Source organism: Brachionichthys hirsutus, unplaced genomic scaffold, assembly GCF_040956055.1.
Source record: "Brachionichthys hirsutus isolate HB-005 unplaced genomic scaffold, CSIRO-AGI_Bhir_v1 contig_866, whole genome shotgun sequence".
Taxonomy (NCBI): Eukaryota; Metazoa; Chordata; class Actinopteri; order Lophiiformes; family Brachionichthyidae; genus Brachionichthys; species Brachionichthys hirsutus.
The window spans coordinates 89,506-101,916 of NW_027180437.1; the positions used below are offsets into that span (position 1 = coordinate 89,506).

The 12,411-nt window shown below is 44.4% G+C and overlaps 2 protein-coding genes and 1 pseudogene across 3 annotated transcripts; 2 read left to right on the plus strand and 1 right to left on the minus strand.

The window, feature by feature from the left end:
• Positions 1-937: 937 nt before the first annotated feature.
• LOC137914916 (histone H3.3A) lies at positions 938-2,391 on the plus strand. Its single transcript, XM_068758403.1, has 4 exons — positions 938-995; positions 1,687-1,829; positions 1,920-2,073; positions 2,150-2,391. Exons 2-4 carry the CDS (start codon positions 1,702-1,704, stop codon positions 2,276-2,278), a joined length of 411 nt encoding a protein of 136 aa, XP_068614504.1. The 5' UTR covers positions 938-995; positions 1,687-1,701; the 3' UTR covers positions 2,279-2,391.
• A 1,877-nt stretch (positions 2,392-4,268) lies between these two features.
• On the plus strand, positions 4,269-12,410 carry LOC137914911 (uncharacterized protein C7orf50 homolog). 2 transcript variants are annotated; one of them, XM_068758398.1, is made up of 7 exons: positions 4,269-4,291; positions 4,537-4,682; positions 4,772-4,891; positions 5,031-5,138; positions 10,786-10,997; positions 11,239-11,320; positions 11,600-12,410. In XM_068758398.1, exons 2-7 carry the CDS (start codon positions 4,551-4,553, stop codon positions 11,777-11,779), a joined length of 834 nt encoding a protein of 277 aa, XP_068614499.1. In that variant the 5' UTR covers positions 4,269-4,291; positions 4,537-4,550; the 3' UTR covers positions 11,780-12,410. The 2 variants fall into 2 exon arrangements, with proteins under 2 accessions (XP_068614499.1, XP_068614500.1); XM_068758399.1 differs by lacking the exon at positions 5,031-5,138.
• Positions 5,236-6,461, minus strand: LOC137914930 (G-protein coupled estrogen receptor 1-like; annotated as a pseudogene).
• Position 12,411: the final 1 nt, after the last annotated feature.

The window sequence follows — 12,411 nt, forward strand, 5'->3', positions numbered from 1 at the left end:
ATCCCAGAACAACTTACAATACAAAGTTAAACCTTTTGTCCCCAAAAGGTGGCCTGTAGCAAACTACAATTCGCTCTAAGGCTCACAGGATAGTTTGAGTTTATGCAGCATAACACTTACAATTAAATAATATTATATTATATACCTATAAACTGCAGTCTTCTCTCGGTCATGCTGATTCTTGCCGTGATGCAGGTTTTCCAATGAGAGACGGCAGTAAAGCTGAACTGTAATTTATTAATTCAACGCTTAAGGGATTTACTGTACTCTTAGTCAGAATAGCAAATTTACAAATAAACATAACAAAGAAAAAAAAGCTAGATAAATTGCAGCGATGGCATTTTCGTGGTTCCCATTGCTGACAGCGTTGTACTGTCGAAAACATACCATGGGTGTCGCTTTAGAAACGGTTCCGTCTGATAATTGTTCCCCCGTTCAGTAGTTCCGCTTGCTGGTGTTTGTTTGAAATACGGAGTACATTGCATATTTAAATATTGTATATATTTATATATATTTTAAATCTATAAACTATGACCCATCCTGGTTTTTGTAATCCTCAAAGACTGACTTAGAAGACTATTTTTTAAGATTTTAGGGCGTTTCTTTTAATTGGAAACCGATATATGGATTAAAAATCAATTTTTAAAAAATAGGAGGTGTTTGATATAGAGATGTGACTACTGAGATTGGTGAGCATCTTATGAAAAAAAAAATATATATGTTGTTGTAGAACTGAACTCATGAATGAATACAGAAATACGTCTATGTGTAAAAGAATACATCTTCTCAAATCCCGAGGTGGTCATCCTCTTTTCATTCACCAATCACGTTCCATCTTGACTTTACTTTTAACCAATCCCGTAGGCTGAAAGGCGGGACTTCCTGTGCCGCTCCTTTGAGCGAATAAATACCGCCTCCTCCTGACTCACCAACAGCAAAAGCGACGAACGACCCCGGAAAGAGGACGCGCACTCTGTTTGTGAAGTAAACACAAGGTAACCCGGGAATTGTTCGTACTTTGATTGCGTTTTTCTGTATTAAAATGTGAGTAAATAGTTTCCAGGTCTCCTACGTGTGGAAATATGGTTTGACGTCTGCTAGTTGACGTGTCGGATAATGACAACAAAACGGCGCGCGTCGTGGCTAGGCTAGTTTTGGCTACATTAATGGCTTCTTCGTACAAAATGCTTCCCTCCTTAAAACAGTTGCGCTACATTTAAACGTAAAATGATATTTTTTACAATTACGTTCGTATACAACGGGCTTGGATGGAAGATATGTCGTAGCGTCGCTGTGAACCGCTCTGGAGGTTAGCTGGCGCCATTTTGCAGCGGTTGGTGCTAACTTTGAATTCGCTTGCTAGCGGCGACGGAGCGTGTGTGTTCCCCGTAGTTTAATGGTGGCGGGGCTTCGGCTGGGCATGATGGAGTGCCGTCATTTTACGTGTAGGATTCCACTCAGAAATAATGCGTGGGTTCTAAATGTGGCTTTCTTTGCGGTTGGTTAGCGGGAAATCTGTTTATAGCGCGATTATTTATTGATGACGTGAGTCGATCTTGAGTGTAACTCGGCCGTTTAACGTCTTATACGGAGGCGGCAACGTTAACTGGGTGGATTTGAAGTACAATTGTGAGTACAGTACTTCGAACGCTACCGTTCATGTATTGATTTTGTTTTTGTGCGCAGACCTGCAGCTAAAGAATGGCTCGTACCAAGCAGACGGCTCGCAAATCCACCGGAGGAAAAGCGCCGCGGAAGCAGCTGGCCACAAAGGCGGCTCGGAAAAGTGCGCCATCAACCGGTGGAGTGAAGAAGCCCCACAGATACAGGTACAACCGTCCGGTGGTGACGATTTGACTGTTGCAGCAGTAAATTATTTCGTACGTGCATCATTTTTGACATCATTTATTTCGTTCTAGGCCTGGAACTGTCGCTTTGCGTGAAATCCGTCGCTACCAGAAGTCCACCGAGCTTCTCATCAGGAAGCTGCCTTTTCAGCGTCTCGTCAGGGAGATCGCCCAGGATTTCAAGACTGACCTGCGTTTCCAGAGTGCGGCTATCGGAGCTCTGCAGGTACGCCACTTGATCGCTGTTTTTAATCCAAGTTTCCAGAAGCTGATTCGTAACGCGTGCTCTGCTCCCCGTTTAGGAAGCCAGTGAGGCATACTTGGTTGGACTGTTTGAGGACACCAACCTGTGCGCTATTCATGCGAAAAGGGTCACCATCATGCCCAAGGACATTCAACTGGCCAGGCGAATCAGAGGGGAGCGCGCATAAGTCACGGCTTTTATCTTTTTAGGGGGTGGGAGGGACTGTGGGGGATTGTGTTTTGTAAATCTTGAACTATTACCGGCATGCGTGATAAGTTGTCAATTGTAGTTGGGGGGGGGGGGGGGGGGGGAGAATCTTTTTCTAATTGTCATTACCATTCTTCACAACTGATTCACTTTAGTATAGCTCTTCATATTTGGAAATGCTGAATATCGAAATATTCCACTGCCGTCTCAGGTTTGCGACTCTTAGCATCTGTACTTCCATCCTGTGTGTGCATGTCGCAGGACTTGTCATGCTGTAAATAAACTTTCCGCTACCTCAAATGTTTCCTCCTTTCCTCTCCATCTGCTTGAAGGAGTAAATATAACGAAAGCAAGGTGGGTGAACGAAGGGAAGTCGAGGGTCGTTGCTCTCGCACAGCAAATCTTATGAAGTCTATGCCATTAAGCCCTGCGGTGTCATTAAAATTACATTCAAATAAAAGCTTTTTAATTCTGATCAGGCAATGAATGGTCTTCAAACGCTGCTGTCCCCCCCTCACACACGTACAAAATGCGCTGGATGGTTTGCTTCATTAGGACGGTCCCGTTCTGCACAGCTAATGATGAATACTCCCACAAATTGGAGTCCCACATCCATTAACTTGATTTATTTGGGCCTTGCTCTTCATCTGGAGACAATCCTGGGAGATGGCTTCTTAGGGGCTCTTCCAGTTGTACATCAAGTTCAGTCTCCTGTCGTAACATGCACCACAGGACGAAGCAGCTGCCGAACAGGCTGATGACGAGGACCTTCCACCAGGGCCGCTTTTGCTCGATCTCTAAAGATCGCTGAACTTTCCAGGTTCTATGGCTGGCTTTGCTGGTAGAGAACTTGATGGGTGTACGTTTCGCTTCTTCGCCTGAATCTGACATCTTGGCTAACTCCGGAGGGCTCAGGGCGAAGAACCGCATAGTGAACGGTCTGTTGATAAAGATATCAGTTAAACATCTGCTTTACCAGATCACAAGAAGCCTCCTGGATGACCAGTGAAACATCTTCAAAACCTAAACACAGAAGTTCAGCTGCTTCAGATTTAGCCTTCAGTGAGAAATATGTTTTGTATATTGGGGATATTATACACAGAAAACCTCAAATTCTTTAAAATTATGTATGTAAGCTAATTTATAGAAATTAATTGAAACTTGGACTTCTAAATATGTATGTTTTACGTATTGGTTTATTTAAATGCGTTACAGTTAGAACAGGCTTTTTTAATCTGGCGTTTCCAGACAAATGTTCCAAAGTCACCCTTAAAAAGCGATATAATAATTACAATATAATAAAGGACATATTAGAGTTACAACATGAAAACATTGCACGCAACGAAGAGACTATTAAAAGCGGGACATTATACGCTTTCTATAAGATTGATCATTAATAAATAAGATGCTCACCTCACTGTCGAAATGGCGTCATGAATCAATAGTCCCCGACAGAAAACATTACGTAGCGGACCGACTGCAGCTCGTCTGAGTGTTACAGACATATCGGACGACTGATCATCCTAGAAAAACACGACGAAAGGTCAAGAAACCGAAGGCTTTCTTATCAACCTCACGTCGGCCGGGGTCATGTAACAATGTAACACATTGTTGTACAACCTTGAAGTTCTTCCGGTGTCACCGTAGAACGTTGAATTGTTCCACCACCAGAGGACACTCTGATACCACGCCATAGATATTGCAACATTAACTCTATTAAGCAAAAATATACAAATATAATATCAGTATTATTTTGTAAAAAGTATTTGGTGCCATTCATTACAAACAGCATGTTATTTTTTACCCTATATATCAATCTCCTTCATCAAATACGCTTTAACCTACATCGTGATATAAGTGTCCGACGGCCCTTGAAGCAGCCGCAGCCGTCCACCAATCACATCTCTTCTAAACTACATCACTTCCTGGTTGGGTTTCCATGCTTGATTGCAGCTCATGGCACAGTGCTTCAGAATTTTCCCTAATAGTTCAAGTAAGTAGACATAAATATATGTTTTGCAGTGTAATACAACGATACGGAAACACTCCGAATATCCGAGCATCTGTCCATTTAATACAGCATATGTTTTGTGTCTGTGTATCTGCGGAAGAAATGCCCAATAGATAGAAGTAGTACTCAAAAAGTACATTCGCAAAGACTCTTTGTTCAAGTTGACATTTTTCTTTCTGATTGGTTGTGTTTTTCTTAAATAACATGCATGTGATTTTTGTTTGTAGGACTGAATTAACTCATGGCCAAAGACAAGTCTTTGAAACCGGACACAATTCTGTCTAAAAGGAAAAAATTGAGCACAATTTCCAATGAGGTCAATGTGGAAGATGTGATGGAAACTAAAGTGAAAAAGAAAAAGAGGGAAGTTGAGGTAAGTCGTGGCCAATTCCAGTTCTAGATGCCATAAAAATGTTATCAAATACAAATAGAATACTAGTAATACATGTTTATTAAATCCAGGAGATCCCAGTGGAAGTTCCTCACATGACGGTGACAACAGCTGATAAAAAACAGAGAAAGGAGAAGAAACGTAAAAAGAAACAAAAGGCAGAACAAAAACAGATGGAACAGCAAATGGAGGTAAGAAAGTTTTAAATAACGTATTCAATAAAAGTGTCCCCAAAACATATGGAATCCTTGCTTATCCATTGTCTATTATTAATTACAATGTTTACACTCATAGTACAGAGATGTTGTAATACATGTTTATTAAATACAGGAGATCCCAGCGGAAGTTCCTCTTATAACAGTGAAAAAAGCTGATAAAAAACAGAGAAAGGAGAAGAAACATAAAAAGAAACAAAAACAGATGGAACAGCAAATGGAGGTAAGAAAGTTTTAAATAACTTATTCAATGAAAGTGTCCCCAAAACATATGGAATCCTTGCTTATCCATTGTCCATTATTAATTACAATGTTTACACTCATAGTACAGAGATGTTGTAATCTGTTGTAAGACCTCTTGTATGCTGTTGATATTAACTTGTGGGGAGCGTAGCGAGTTGTGGATGGGATGTCAGAGCTCATAAATGGGGACTGCCTTAGTCTGTTGCATGTTGCATGTCATGCACGTGTTTGCAGATGGTACAAAGACAGATTTTCTGGAGGCCGGCCTGTGCAGCAAAGCCCGTTTGCGTTTCTGATGGAGAAAAAGCCTCAGCTTATCCTGAAAGGTCTCACCGAGGAAGCTATAGATCAGCGGATTGAGGCAGCTGTTAGAAAAGGCGGCTAGCCTGACGGCGTGGCCCGTCAGGGGGTAGTCGTGCCACAGCGTGCCGCCATCTGTGTCGCCTCTTATTAGATGTATACTTATGAACACGTTCTCTGGGAGCCAGCAGAGGAAGAAGACTAGCACAGCCGCCGCGATCATCCGCAGTGCTTTCTGTCTGTGAGGCCTCCGCTTCGGGTCGCCTCCGTCCCTCTGGCTCCGCCGGAGCACCCGTCCTATTCGCCAATAGCACAGGCCCAAGATGCAGAAAGGCAGCAAGAACCCCAGCATCACCTCCAGCCACTGGATCTGGGTCACGTTGGCAAAGCAGAAGTGGAGTTCCCCGGCGTGCTGCCCCTGAGCTATTGCAAAAGGAAGCACCGTGAACAGGGACGAGGAGATCCAGATGAGGCAGCAGCTGAGGCGTGCGCGAGGCATGCTGCGACCCATGAAGCCGGTCAGGGCGACAAACCGGTCAAAGCTCATCCAGGTGAGGAAGAAGACGCTGCTGTACATGTTCGCTTGCTGGAACAGGTTCATGAAGGTGCAGAGGCCGGCCAAATCGTAGTATCCCTGCTTCAGGTTGAACACCTCGATCACCGAGTCGGCCACAAGGGTGAGGTCAGCGATGGCCAGGTTCACGAAGTAGAGGTCGGGGGCCGACATGCGGCCCCTGTGGCCCAGGTTGACCACTAAGATGAGGATGTTCCCGACGAAGCCAACCGGGAACAGGAATATCGTGTAGAGGCTGGAGAGGAGCAGGCTAATGACGTAATGCCGATTCCTCTCCGAGTCCGTCTGCAGGAAATCCGAGACGACTGCAAACTCTGTGTTGTTCAGCTGGAGCGTCAAGTTATACTCGGAGATGACTCTGTAGCCCATGTACATTGTCATGTCCGGTCCACTTTTGCGTTGCCCTTGCATTAAGTTGCCATCGTTCATGCTGCTTGGAGCCCCCGAGGGGTCTGCTCTTCCATGTGTTTCCTCTTGTTTTCCGGGGTGTCCTATATTTCATTTGATGGCCAGTCTGCTCAAGAGAGAAAGGAATGCAAGTCAGGCCGTAAATTTGTTTTCAAACCTCTCGAGACTTGGTGTGACTGAATACTCAATGAGGGTAAATTCTGTCTACATTATCAGTGAATGAGATTAGATTTGCATTTTCTGCAGATTTGAAGGCGATGGCGGTGAAGTGCACCTTTTTGCGGATGCATAATTGTCACAATGGGGCCAACCAGATAAAGGAAAGCTTTCAGGGCATCAGGATAAACGGCGATGTAGCCATTTCAAATCCGATAGGGGACCTTTGTTTAATCCTTTTCTCATTTTCTCTCTCACTTTTTCCTCTTGACACGTCTCAACTGTCGACTAAGCAAGGCATAACAGTGCAAAATGCAAAAACAAAGTAGCTACCGTTATGCTGTAGTTGCTTTGGAACGAGCGTGACTGAAATTATTGGTAAAATTAACACCATCTTTCATTTTAGACCCTAAAAGTCATGAAGTTTGACATAAATACATTTCTGACTTTCCAACCTTGATAAACGCAACTTGCACTTACCTTAAACTCTCGTTTAACAGCATTGCCATCCTTCTAATCCTCCCTGCTCTGTCTTTGGTGACTGTGAAATCAGGTGTCGGTAAATCTCCGGCAGTGTTGTGGTGCCACCCACCACTTAACGGCGAGAAGCGCACGCACAATGCAGGCACGGACGCACAACAAACACAAACTAATAATATATGTATATATATTATCCAAACTGTTGTGCAACTTTAATCATAGCGCGAGTGAATTAGCAACACAGGAAGCAGTCGCATTGAACATCCCTGCATTCTGGCGTAGAATTATGTCATTGCGTGGATAATTCTACTTAATTTGGACATGCATTCTACCCAGTCACTGAAATGTGAACACGATTACGATTGTAGAATGTTCAAATATATAAATATGGGAGTCAGGGTGCAGAGACAGGCTGCCAGTGTGTTTACACAAAACAAGATGAAGGGCAGGCAGGGATAATTCTGTTTTCAGCCTCTTTGCACTTCTTTTTTTTCTTTTCTTGTAAGAACACTCGGCCATTGGTTGAGAGAGAACGCCAACTTCTCTTGCTCAGCAGTCCCAGATGTCCAATCGTCATATTTGGGGCTTCACGGTGCTCCAGACAGCTTCATTGGGGGGTACAGGATCCGGGCCAGTTCAGTGCCTGAACTCTTTGACCCTGAAGCCACGCTGTCGTAATGCAACAGAAAGCGGCGTCTTTGACTCACTGGAATAAACGCGGACTTCTCTGAAATGACGTCACCCGGTTGGCAGCGTTTGTCGTTCCGTCACCTTTATGTACCCGTCAGCATTAATGCCACCGGCTCCATGCGATCACGGAGGCTGGCTTCTGAACTTTGTGCTGCTAACATTTTGGATTCTGTAGCACAGACAGCATGTCGCCCATGACTTGGTAAAAACTGTTAGAGATTCGCTTCTTTCTTCAATTCTTCTTGGAGGAATTTAAAATCACCTGTTTGCAGCTAACCTCTTTTTTTTTTTACCTGTGGAATGATCCAATCAGGTGTTTGGAACATTTCACAAATGGCTTGCATTTTGATGCCCCTCCCCAAAAATTTTACAAACATGCTGTGACATAAAGTCATATATTACGGAAAAAACACAATGAAGTTTCCTAACTTTAGCTACATTGTCTTTGTACTGCTTTCACTTGAATGGCATTTAAAGGTGTAGTATTACAGCTGAATGATTTTTAAACGGTGTGAATGAGGTTTGGCTTTTCACACCATGCCAGTATCTTATGTAACCTGGCCCCCGTCTTAATTTTCCGCCTGGCCCCTGGTTTTGTGCCACTGATGCATGTGATCCATGCAGTTCTGTGATTCCATGTACTGGTGTCCAACAGCTTCCTGGAAGGAGCTGGAGAGCACACATGTTAACTCTTTTATTGGTTGCCTTGGTTCTTTTATACTGACTGAAGGAATAGGCCGAATTTGGAATCTTGACTTTCTTCCTTGACCAATATTTTCCTACGGGACATTCTGGAAGATGAAGCCTTTTTTCCACACACTTTGCTTCGATGAACTGTTGGGCAAATTAGATTAACGGAAAGAGTCACCTTCCAAACAGATGTGTTCAAGAGCTGGTTCAAAACATACAAAATAGCCTTATTCATATTTATTTATAACAAATATATAAACATATTAACAGTGCGTGTAGGAACATTAACACGGCAAAATACTTTCGTAAGATAAAAATAAACAAACTTTCAGTCTATAGAGATAGTAAAAATAAGAATGCACATATGTAGAAACACATTCTGTCACTTGAGAGTAAAATGGACAGCAAAAGCATTTAAAATGTTGCTGTAGAAAATAATAAATCAGAAATCCAAGGTCACTGAAGGCATCAGGCGAGTTCTATCATATTCTCTATGACTCTATGTCCTGCAGGGTGTCTGCGATCTCCATGTGGGGCGCTATAATGTTTCTATTGGGCTTCACGTGGCCCGTTCTTCGACAGCAGTCCCTCAGCTGCCTAAGCACTCTGTAGAGGCTGTCGCGACTCGGTACATGCAGGAACAGCACGAGCAGCAGGCTAAAGCTGCTCCCTGAGAACAGCACGAACTCGGCCACGCTCAGAAACGCTCGCTCGCGATGGCTCAGCCCCTGCTTCTCGAGAGTTGCTCCTCTCACCAGTGTCACGCTGTAGAAGAGATGGCAGAAAAACAGGACCACTGTAACGGTGAGAAACGTGGGTCCTTCCACGAAGCCAGAGAGGAAACGGCCCTTGGATTTCCACTGCCGGACACAGCCACCTATCAGGAGTCCCAGTTGAAGGATGTATGGGATTAGAAAAGCCAGGCACAACCTAGCAGCTGCATACAAAACACCAGCACTAACTAGGTCCATAAAACAAACGGCTTCTTCCTGCAGACCGTTACGGGGTCCACGAAGCCCAGCCAGCAGCAGAGAAATCAGGACAGAAACCAGGATCACCAGGGCCCCACAGATCCGAGGCTTCCTCAGGAGGGCGTGGGACGGGGGCTCCAGAGTTAGGACGTATGCTATAAGCACTAAGATCAGCAGGCCGCTCAGCGAGGCCGTGTTAATGGCGAAGGAGAGAGCCGCACAGCCCAAACCGGTGGTCTTCAGGTAGTTGGGCCTGTGCGCTACAGCATGGAGGGAGAGGAGCAGCAGCAGCAGCTGAACGCCACAAAAGGCCCAGAGCAGGCAGTCAAGCCGGGCGAGCCGTCTTTGGGTTCGGTAGTTGCGGTAGAAGCTGTAGAGCAGGAAGCAGCCTGCGACAAAGCCCAGCCCAGCCCAGAAGCTGTAGACGTAGTTCGCGCTGGAGGTGATGTCATTGGCAGCAATTATGTCCAACCCGTACGGAGACGAAGCGGAGCTCTCCATAATGGTGGAGTTGTCGAAGAACGGAGTTGCGGTGCTTCTCTCAGTGGGTGAGGTCAAGCTTTTATTAGACTGGAAAAGAAAAGAGACAACAGCCAGGGATGAGATCACGTCCTCACACACATTTCCTTCCTCAGATTTGAGCTACAAATCTAACCTAACTGGGCGGTAACATAACTCTTAAAAAAAACATAAATGAATACTTTCTGCCATCAAATATCCTTGTTGAGCGATAGTAACACCTACCATGTTTTTGCTTTCATCACCTCCTTGTCTTCTCTTGCTATCCCTCGACCGATGCTGCAGATCGACGCTCACTGTCTGGACATGATGGCTCACAATGAAGGGCTTCTGTATTTCTCCCACTCACAGCATACTTGCAGAATGAGTTTGTGGCCGTGTGATCAGAATCTTTTCCTCCCCCTCCCATCCCCTCCTTCTTCCTTTTTTTTTTTTTTTTTTTACATCGTGCAGACTGAGGTCCATTAAATCAGGGAGCATACAGAGTCCCTTGTTTAACTTGTTTAACCCCAGGGAGTTACACGCAGTCATTAACTTGGGCTGAGTTTGGAGAGTTTTAGTTAACGTGTGCTGGGATTCTGCATCGGAGCTGAAGGGATGTTGCAAAATTCACGACAGCGTAAATGCGCATGACGCTAACCGCATAAGTTTGTAGGTTCAGCAGATTTTCCTCATAGCTGCGCTGTAACAGGAAGTGCTGCAGAACAACATCACATTTATCTTTTTAGAGGGTAAATGTCAAACTAATGAGGCACAAGGAGGGATGTTTGATCACGGTTTCACCCAAGAAAGATCCTTTTTAAATCTACGGGGTCTTTGTTTTACGTGTGCCTGCACAGGTTTCCGATTCGCTGCATCGCCCGGAGAAGGAGCTTGTGCCGGAGGGAGAAGGGGACTTGAGCCCAGAGGAGAGGCGGAGTCTGGAGAGGAAGATGAAGAAGATCTTGAAAAAAGAAGCGAAGAAGAGGGCTAAAGCGGAGGGAAAGTTGCCGGAGAAAACGGAAGGATCTGCCCCAACTGCTCCTCGGCAGGCCTTGGTTTACCTCACCTGGTAAGAGCTGCTCTATGAAATGTTTCACTGCCTCATCTTCTATGCTCGGAAGGACAAAATATATGGAAACTAAAAAAAGCAATCCAGTTGCATGCATGCAACTAATGGTCTCATCAAGAAGAAATACTTTCAGAATTTTACAAACAACAGACATCTACGCAGTATCTGCTTTCACAGTAGTCCACTGGTGAAATGTTGCAGCCCCCCCCACCCACAAGCCCACTGCTGTTTTCATTCACAGCTGGGCTGAAAACCGCACAGAGTGGAAATTCCAGAAGACGAGGCAGACGTGGTTGCTGCAGCACATGTTTGACTCAGACAAGGTAGAGTTACCCTGTGTGATGATGGAAGTGTGTGTTTTTCTCTCAGCAGTGGTTTAGATCAAGGGAGTTTGTCTGTTGTCCTCTTTGATTAGTTTCATTTACACTCTCGTCTTAAATCTGATTAAAAAAAATTATACCGTGCTATGTTTTTATAGCACGGTTTAATGGCTGTTCTTTGTATGATAGAAAACTTTAAAAAGTTTTGTGCAAGACTTGGATTATCGGTCAGAGATAATTATTCATGTGAAATAACTAGATTCAATGCGTTATCGTGTTCAGATTCCAGAGGACAAGTTTTCAGTGCTGCTGCAGTACCTGGAGGGGCTTCGTGGAGGAGCCATAAACACCACGGTGCAGAAGGCCTTAGCCCTGGTAGAGGAGTCGGGACGGGCTCCAGAGGACGCCGCTGTCCAGCAGAGGTCGCACAGAGCCAGGGAAGTCATTCAGCTGCTTTCCTGAATGCACCTCCATCACAGAAGGACCCCCCCCCACCAAAAACTGGAACGTGTTTGATGACCCGGAGTACTGCTCCCGTAGCAAGCAATGATCAAAACATTTAACAAGAACTTGTGGAAAACAGGCTTAATTAAATCAGCAGTGCTGTGGGCTCTCGTTTTTTTTTAGTTTATTCAGGTCGCCATTTACTTTTTCTTTCTCAGGTAATGAAATTGTTATCAAGCAGTAATCAGTCACCAAAATCTAAAATATGAAACTATTATTTGTGACATGTTACAGCGCTGCCAAGGAAACGGTAACCGATTTGATGTTCTCCAAACACTAAATTATGAGGACGGTCTGCTCCTACTATCACGATATCGACTGTTGAGAAACCAGATGGAGAAACGGGCTTCAGGAATGTTTGAGTTGAGACATGTTTGGACCTGTCAAAGCCCCATAATGTCAAGTCATTGAGTTACTTTCCTCATCAGCTCAACGGTTCAGAGTAATAAAAGCATTTTGATCTAGTAAATAATCTGTATTTACAATGCCAAAAGCAGGTATACCGCAGCTATATAGTTAAGTAGCTGCAGGATCGGAGATTATATAAACCCCCTGGACTACAAGAATAAATGTTGACTATTCAGACAAAT